The 8,848-nt window shown below is 44.5% G+C and overlaps 1 protein-coding gene across 1 annotated transcript; it reads left to right on the plus strand.

Moving 5' to 3' along the window:
- Positions 1-1,143: 1,143 nt before the first annotated feature.
- opn8c (opsin 8, group member c) lies at positions 1,144-4,298 on the plus strand. Its single transcript, XM_053881559.1, has 4 exons — positions 1,144-1,219; positions 2,403-2,696; positions 3,343-3,674; positions 3,795-4,298. The coding sequence occupies exons 1-4, from the start codon at positions 1,144-1,146 to the stop codon at positions 4,296-4,298; spliced, it is 1,206 nt and encodes a 401-aa protein (XP_053737534.1).
- Positions 4,299-8,848: the final 4,550 nt, after the last annotated feature.

The raw sequence follows: 8,848 nt of genomic DNA on the forward strand, positions 1-8,848 counted from the left end.
ATTCAATGACTACTTGCAGGCTGTTTCTATGTCTGGCACATGAAAAAAACATACTAACTAATAGCCCTTTCGTTTTTAAATGTTATTTTAGTAGAATACTATTATTTTTTATTGAATTTTTATGTTTACATTTCTAATTATTTGACTGCATGGCTCATTATTAAAATTATCTTACACGTACTTGCAAACTGATTTATGTTTTTTTATTTTTATTTCTGTTAAATTTCTTCTTCTTATTATTTCTTATTACTCAACGTTCTTCTTCCCCACGTTCCGTGTCGCTTGGGGTGACTCTCTTTTGGAGGTCACAGAACTAAAGCATGAGGTCATGTCATGTTACGGCTGTCTTAAATCTAATAGTAATAAGGAAAAGGTTTCCACTCCTATGGCCGCGGTGTGATTCCTGTTTCTCACATCACCCTGACATGCCATGTGAATAATTCACAGCAGCACTGCTTGGCACCCTGTGAACGGAAAGCTTAAAATAAATCAATTTCTCGCAATATCGGCAATTTGTTCACACCTGTGCCTGCACGCGCTTATTAGCTGAGCCCTGATGCTTCCTTTATTTTCATATAAGAAAGTGTCTCAAGTGTCATTGAATACTGTCACTCTCTTTCTCCTTTCAGAAATGTGATGTTAATACAATGATTCCAATAACGTTATTAATGTTAAAGCTCATTTATTACAGTCAATAAATTATTTCTTAGTTCATGTTCATGTTCATATATATTAACCTGTTTGGTTTGCTTGACGTTTTCCATAATTCTAAACTCACCTTTTCCACTAATAAACACAATCTGAGTTTAACTTGTTTTGCACACCTTTATTTTCAGAATTAAGTCTTAACATATTTAGCATAGCATTGGCGTTTTTAGAAGCACTGTAGTTCATTCAGATTTAGCCGTTATTAATTCTAGCAAAGTTTATGATCATTCAACAAAAAAAGGCGCTGGTTTTATCACATTGTCGCTCATGTTTTGACACCACCCGTGTCTGTCCCGATACACGTTCTCCAGGAGGTGTTCGGAGCCCCGTGGTTCAGGAACCTCTGCAGTTGCCGTGGCGACCATTGAACGCTGTGATATAAAAGTCAGAGCCGGAGACTGAGCGCGGGAGAGACGAAGAACGCGCCAGCGATCAATGACCAGCTCGGTGTTCACGTCCAAACTCGCTCCTGCTGCTGACATATGTGTGGGACTGGCCATCCTCTCCGTGGGTGAGTGCGCGAGCGCCTCTCCGGTCTCTTCTGTCACTTTAAGAATAAACTCTTAGTTAGAAATGTGTTTCATCCAGATTGATTTTTAGAACCAGAGCATTAAAATGTCAATTTCAATTATATTCTTGAGTTAAAAATATCGTTTCACTTTGTTTTTCTAATTAATCTGTAACTAATCTTTTGGAAAACACATGGATTTTTTTTTTAATGAAGAAAAGAAAAGCGCTGTTGTGAAATTCGACGCTGTGGAGCGTTTTAAATCTTGTTGACATAATGTACTGCTAAATTCAATTGAGCCCAATTGGACAGCAGGTGGCAGTAGCGATCTGGAAACAGAAGACAAAGTTGTGATCCATATCCATACCTTGCAGCGTCGTGGCTGCCTCAAAAGCAATTTGAATCCCAGCTGAAGTCGTTTCTTTTTGCTCTTTATCGATGTTGTTCCCTCCATTCTATTAACTAATTCTTCATGAGATCTTGAAATTGTTTTTATTTAATTTATTTATATTTAATTTACCCCAATTATTTACTTTTATTTATTACTTTTAAGTGTATTTTTTCTTTTGTTTGTATATGTCTTAAATGTATACTATGTTTGTATGCCGCTTTAACAACCACAACCTCCCAAGGTTATATATATATATATATATATATATATATATATATATATATATATACAAATCGGAGTTCGAACAAAAATTTTGAGATTTTTTTGCCCCTGAAAAAAGCAGGAAAAAACAGAACATACTGGATCGATCAGCTGACCCACAACACGCTTTGTTATTGGGGATGAGGCGAGTCTCGGACAGAGTGTTACTTGGTTTATGACTTTGTCACAGCCAAACTGCACAGAAGCGCACATTCAGAGCTGGACACGCACCGGGCACCTCTTCACTTCTGGAGAGACGTCACTCACTCGGCAACCCCTCCCACATGCAGCGGCCACACACATAGACGAACAGCGCACCTGCAGCAGACACTCTACATTCACTCCTACAAAAGCCTATTTTAAGGCTTGGAACGCATAATTTCTTTTTCCATTCATTGTAATGAACCTTCTCGAACGGCCGCCTGGAACGGATTGTGGTTGAGATATATATATATATATATATATATATATATATATATATACATTCCCTGGAAGGTCACTCCGGTCTGACATCCTGCTTTGTCCTCCGTCCAGTTCTGCTCTCAGTTCTGGGCAATGGACTGGTCCTAGTCATCTGTTACCGCAGGAGGAAGAAGATGGTGGGCTCTGAGCTGCTGTGCGTCAACCTAGCGGTGGTGGACTTCCTGGGCTGCATCTGCTTCTACCCCTTCTCCATGCTGTCGTCCTTCCACCACGCCTGGCTGGGAGGGTACTTCACCTGCATCTACTACGGTCTGGGCTGCTACATATTCGGACTGTGCGGCATGTTCACCATCGCCGCCATCAGCGTCATCCGCTACCTGAAGACCTGCTACAGTCTGGTTTATGGTAAAACATCAACAACAAACACAGCACAGATTATCTAAATATCTGTCCACGTTTGTTCATTTTCATTTTATTTACACTCAAAATAAAATGTTTTCAGCGTTGACGGTTTCAGAACTAGAGCTGTTACGGATGTTTCGACATGAAATCTTTATCTGTCTATTACCCTCTGCCCTAATGGAGACACCAGAGGTGAGTAGCATGAGTAGTATCGCCCTGCTTCAAGTACTAGGGAACTTATTGAATATTGATTTGGATCTGAGAAAAGTGTTCCTGAAGAAAGCTTTCTTATTTTTGCTTGAGAATCATATTCTTTTACTCAGATACATTGAGCTCAAGCGAATATTCATTGCACAAATACCGAATTATAATGGCGTCACAACATCACTGGATTAATGTGGATCGATGGCTGACACTTGCTTTTGCTTCACGAGAGACTGGTCGTCGCCCCTATTGTCACTCTGCTAAAAGCTCTGCCCACTTCCGGTTGCATTGTAATGTGCAGGTGTTGGCTGCTTAACCTACATTCGCTAGGAGCTCTGTGATGGACAGGAAACATTTCCAGGGTTTCCTATACTCCGCCTCAGTTGCCCTCGCTGACCCGCCTTCAAAGGTTCCCCATCTAACCCAGGTTGCCTTCCTCTCACAGCCGCATGGCTGGAAAAAGCCAACATCCGCCTCCTGTGCTGCTTCATCTGGCTGGTGGCCGTGCTGTGGTCCAGCTTCCCTCTCTTCGGCTGGGGCCAGTACGTCCCCGAACCCTACGGGCTGTCCTGCACCGTGGCCTGGACGGGCTACCACACCTCAGCCAAGGATGCCTTCTACGTCATCTGCTCGTTCGCCTGCTTCACTCTGCTCCCCGTGCTCTTGATCCTGGCATCGCAGTGTCAGATTCTCTCTCGAGTCTCCCGCTTCTCCCACTCGCTGTCGACCAAAGGCATCAGCAACAACCTGCGGCGCACAGAGAGGCAGCTGTCCATGGTGAGCTCTGTGCAGACAGACTCAAACTTAGTACTTCTAATCTGTTAAATAATCTGGCTGTCAAGTGATTTCATATGGCCCCTTTCAATTCTGTCTCATCTTCTCTGTTTTTATTTCCAGATGTTTTTCTGCATCAGCTTGGGTTTTGTGATCGCGTGGGCGCCGTACGCCATCGTCTCCTTTCTCTATATTTTCCATAAGGAGAAGAGATACATGGCTCCCGAGGGGTTCGTCTTTCCAGCCCTCTTCGCCAAAAGCTCTCACATCTACAATCCCTTCATCTACTTCTACTTCAACAAGACTTTCCAGCGCGAACTGCGGCGCCTGCTGTTGACCGTCCTCCAGAGGCTGAGGGGCAACCGTGTCGGCGTCCATTTCGACCAAAGCGTTCCACCTCAGTACCCCATACAGATCCAGCTGCAGGAGCAGGATCCGAGTCGGAAGCGGGAGATTGATCTGTCGCACGACCGCTCACGCAGCAAAAGCAAAGCCAAAGACCTCCAGAGTGGTAAAAGCCACATCAGCGGTCGGGTGGTCTACACCTGCTGGGCGTCTACACCGAAGAACGTTTCCATTGTTCTAGACAACAAACGTGCCAACGGCTCGTTGCCTGTCTCCATATGAACATTGAACATGGCCATGTGTCTGCACTTCAAAGCCTCATGCAGTGTCAACTCAAACATCTGGGCACACTCTGTGTTATGTAGTGTTGTTGAAGGTGAACGTTGAGTGTGGGCTCTTCAGGTCTTCACAAGTAAAGACTTGAGTGTGTGGTCATGCAGTGATGAAGCCGAGACCTCTGACCTCTCACACTCAGAGCATAGAGAGACTAAGTGCAAGTGTAAGACCATGGGTTTGAGGACCTGAGACCAAGACCAACAAGGGATGAGACCAAACCCCATCACTAAACAGCTAGTTTGTTCTAATGATAGAGTCACAGGTTTGGTTTATTTTGAAAAAATAACTGCCGTTTCTTTTGCAGTAATAAATGAATGTGTGTGTCTACATGGCTGACTTAGGCTTGTGTCTTCTGCATACAGTTTGGGCTCTGTCTCGTTCTCTGTCTCACCCCACTCATTGGTCTTGGTCCTGGTCCTGGTCTTAGTCTTGGTCTTGGTCTTGGTCTTGATCTTGGTCTTGGGGGCTTTTCACACTGTAGGCTCTGTCTGGGGTGGTCAGAGTCCGCCCTCCCGTGTAGCTTCGCATCTCTGCGCCTCAGGCGATATCCCTTTTTTCCTGCTCAGCTGGCAGCGCTCTGCGCAAAATAGCTGGTTTGTCACCCACAGCTGCGTGACAACCTGTTTACCGCCATCAGCTTCAATACCTTATTTCTCTGTCACTTCTTAGCACTACAAGTCATCGTTACCTCAGATATGAACTGATGACGGACCTCTGCCACGGCTGGAACAGAATGTGGCGTTTCACAGCCAAAAGTAAACTTGAAAGAGTCTTGTCATGTTTATTTTACAAGGAACTAGCGAAAACAAGCTGCGAAATACGAAGCGTCTTGATTGATCCACGCTGCTCTCACAACACCTTGAACACAGTGAGAGAGATTCCTGACGATTGAGAAGATTTGAATCATTTAAGTACATATCCAGATGTCACATATGATCAATGAATAGTCTGGTGATCTTAAGTAACTTGGGAAAAATCACGGTCTTTCCTCTTCGCAGTCCTCCTCATGCAGACAGCTGCGCTGCAGCCACATCACAGCAGTGAAAATAGTTATAAAAAAAAAAAATAAATAAATAAAATCAGATGTTTATCAGCCTAATTAAACATGTCAGTTCTAAAACATCCGCACACATCGCGAGTCCCCGATTGCTGTGCTCCCGTTCCCGAGCGCAATTTTCCCGCAGCTGAAGCTGCACACCTCAGTGTTCTGGGTGTTTTAGAAGTTCTTTTTTAACCATATTGTGCACCGAGACAGTGATCAGACCCTTTACTGCCCGGCATTTATCATGTTTGTGTGGAGTCGCGCTGTACACGTAGTTTCCAGCATCTAGCGCCGAGTCACCTGAGGCAAGAAGCTCACCACCCGCTGAGGGTTTCCCAAGACAAAGTGCAAGTCTCCAGCTGGGATCAAGTCCGCGGCCAAAACCCGACTCGCTGGTGTTCACATCTCGGACCTCTGAGTCGAAACAGCTTTGTCTCAAGACAGAACCCGCAGTGTGAACGCGCCCCTGGTCTTGGTCTTGGGGTGGCGCTAGATGCCGGAAACTACGTGTATAGCGCGACTCCACACAAACATAATAAATGCTGGGCAGTTAAGGATCGCTGTCTGGGCACACAGCATTCTTCAAACACCTCTTCTCAAACTCCCATAACACTGAGGTGTGCAGCTGGGAGCTGCAGGAAAATGGAGCTCAGGAACTGGAGCGCAGCGCAGGGCAGCGGTTCGGGACTCGTGATGTGTGCGGGTGTTTGATAACTCAGGTGTTTTCGCCTTTATTAGGCTGATAAACACCTGATTTTGACAGACAGATTTGCTTAAATGAATCATGCCGCGATCTACAGTCACTGTTTTCACTGCTGTGATGTGGTTGCAGCACTGCTGTCTGCATGAGGAGGACTGCGAGGAGAAAAGACACCGCTTGATTCTTCCCAAATTACTGAAGATCACCAGACTATTCATTGATCATTTCTGATGTCTGGATCTGTACTTCTTAAAATCTTCTGGATTGTCAGTAATCTCTCTCACTTTGTTCAAGGTGTTGTGAGAGCAGTGTGGATCAATCAAGACGCTCTGTATTACGCAGCTTGTTTCCGCTATTTCTGTCATGGCTTGTCCAGGAAGTTTGGACCCAATAGCTGGATTGATGCTGGTTCACAGAAGACTTGGGAGAACGAGGATAATTTAACAATTTATGTATATAATAATATAAACACAAAGATGAACAGGAACTGTAAACTGAGGACGTCGCACCACATGTGGACTGCGGAAAAACAAACAAGGGCAGGGAAAAAAACCTTAAAACAGAAAACAGGCGAATAATAACAAACCTGACTAAGAGGGACAACAGAAGAGGCACTCGGAGGTCACACACAAGGCACAGATAATGAAAAGCGCTCAGTGGTGGATCAAACACACACACAAGGAAATAACTCTAACGTGGGGAAACAGAAAGAGTGAGTCAAGCCAAATAACACTCACACGCGCAACAACAGAGAATAGCAATAACAGAAAACGAAGGAACGAGAGAAACGAAGGAGGCAGCTGAGAAAAGTTGTCAAGCACGCAAGAAATCTTGAATAACAGGGCAACAAGAGAAGCAAGGATCGAAGGAATTTACCATGTGGATGCGAGGCAACCATCTGGCCACGCAGACTGGAACCCGGGTGTGGAAATCAGCAAGGCCTGATCATCTGACGAGCTCCATCTGCGCGGCCATTGCTGGTGAGAACACAGGAAACGGAAATGATACAGGCAACAACAAAAATAAAAGCATGGGAAAAGACACAGAACATGACAACACTCTTTCATGCTTAGTTTTGGCTGTGAAACGCTACATTCTGTTACAGTCATGGCAGAGCTCCGTCACCAATTCATATGTGACACGATGACGACACGTAGTGCTAAGAAGTGACAGAGAAATGAGGTGGTCAAGCTGATAGCTGTAAACAGGTTGTCACGCAGCTGATGAAACCTTCCTTGAGACGTGCTTCGTCGTGGGTCACAAACCAGCTATTTTGCGCAGAGCGACGCTAGCTGAGCAGGAAAAAAGGGACATCGCCTGAGGTGCTGAGGTGCGAGGCTGCACAGAAGGGGTCAAATCGGACTCAGGCCACCTGAGACAGAGCCTGCAGTGTGAAAAGCCCCTAGCTCTTGGTCTCCACATGGAGTCTCAAAGTCTTGGTCTTGGTCTGTGTCAAGGTCTCGATCTTGACTAAAGCTTGGGTGAAGCGGTCTCGACTACAACACAGCATCAGATTTTCAAAGGCACAGGTCAAAAGCAGAAAAGAGTGAGGTCCAATTTCTCTCTTGTAGACTGGTCTGAGTGCGACCCTGCTGAGCAACTGTGTGAGGCAGGTCAGTCGCTGAATAGAACCGAGTCACTTTCATTTAAAGGGAATTAGCAGGTGGGAAGGAGGTGGAGATAACGGGGGGATGGGGAGAGTTGAATAAGAGGTTGAGAGAAGGTGTTGACGTTCACAGCTGCTGAGAAACCCTTTTCTGCTCGGATGGGCTTCAGTTGCAATGTGGTCAAATGGAATTCACGCATTCGTATTTGGAGGTTTAAGCAACACTCACATCACCACATCAATGATCCTAATGAACATGCACAAAGGACCTAGTTACCAGACGCGCTCACAAGGCTTTGAAGATTGTGAATGCAGTTGCTCAGAGATTTAGGAAGTATTCAGCGTCCACGCCTCTAATTGTGTCTTATTGAATAAAGGCCTAATTAATTTTGCAGAGGAAACAGCCAACTGTTGCGTCTAATCACCAGCAATTTCTCTCCACACTTAACAAACGTCCTGTGAAGGAGCCTGATGTGTTCTAACTGCAATCACTGTCTATTCTTCTATAACATCATTCTCCATCAACAAATGAGTCTGAGTCTGTCCTTGAACATCACTGATATGAAGAATGTACTGTCCTTCAACACCTGCTGAGAAACAGAGAAATGACAGAGAAATGTTCCTGCAGCTGCCGAGACACGTCCTCAGGAGGATTCATAAGACTAGAAGTGCTAACTTTGCAAATACGGCGACTCAGGTTTGGTTCCAAAAGATGCTTGTGTCAATCTTGACATGTTTTTAAGGCTTTTGTTCCGTGTTGTGGTGTCTCTTTGTTGCCTTAATAAAACGTACCTCTGACACTGGCTGGAATTGCAAGCTACCTGTTTGGCCCTTGAGATATGAGTAAGTACCACGAGGACGCACACATCCATCTTAGCACAACTGTAATTTGATAAATTTAAAGAAAAGAGAAAAAAAACTCAACTAGCACTCAACATATTCCCTATTTAATTTCTTCTGCTGTGCCTTCTTATGTCATGGCATCATGTGGTATTCAATTCAGGTCAATTCAAAATACTGAATTGACCTGATCACCAGGGGAACCTGTTGATCCAGTGACTCACTAGTGTTCAATGGATGGATGGATTCATTCCAGAATCAGAATCAGTTTTATTATAAAATAAAATAAAATAAAATAAAATAAAATA

The sequence above is a fragment of the Synchiropus splendidus genome, chromosome 12, assembly GCF_027744825.2.
Source record: "Synchiropus splendidus isolate RoL2022-P1 chromosome 12, RoL_Sspl_1.0, whole genome shotgun sequence".
Taxonomy (NCBI): domain Eukaryota; kingdom Metazoa; phylum Chordata; class Actinopteri; order Syngnathiformes; family Callionymidae; genus Synchiropus; species Synchiropus splendidus.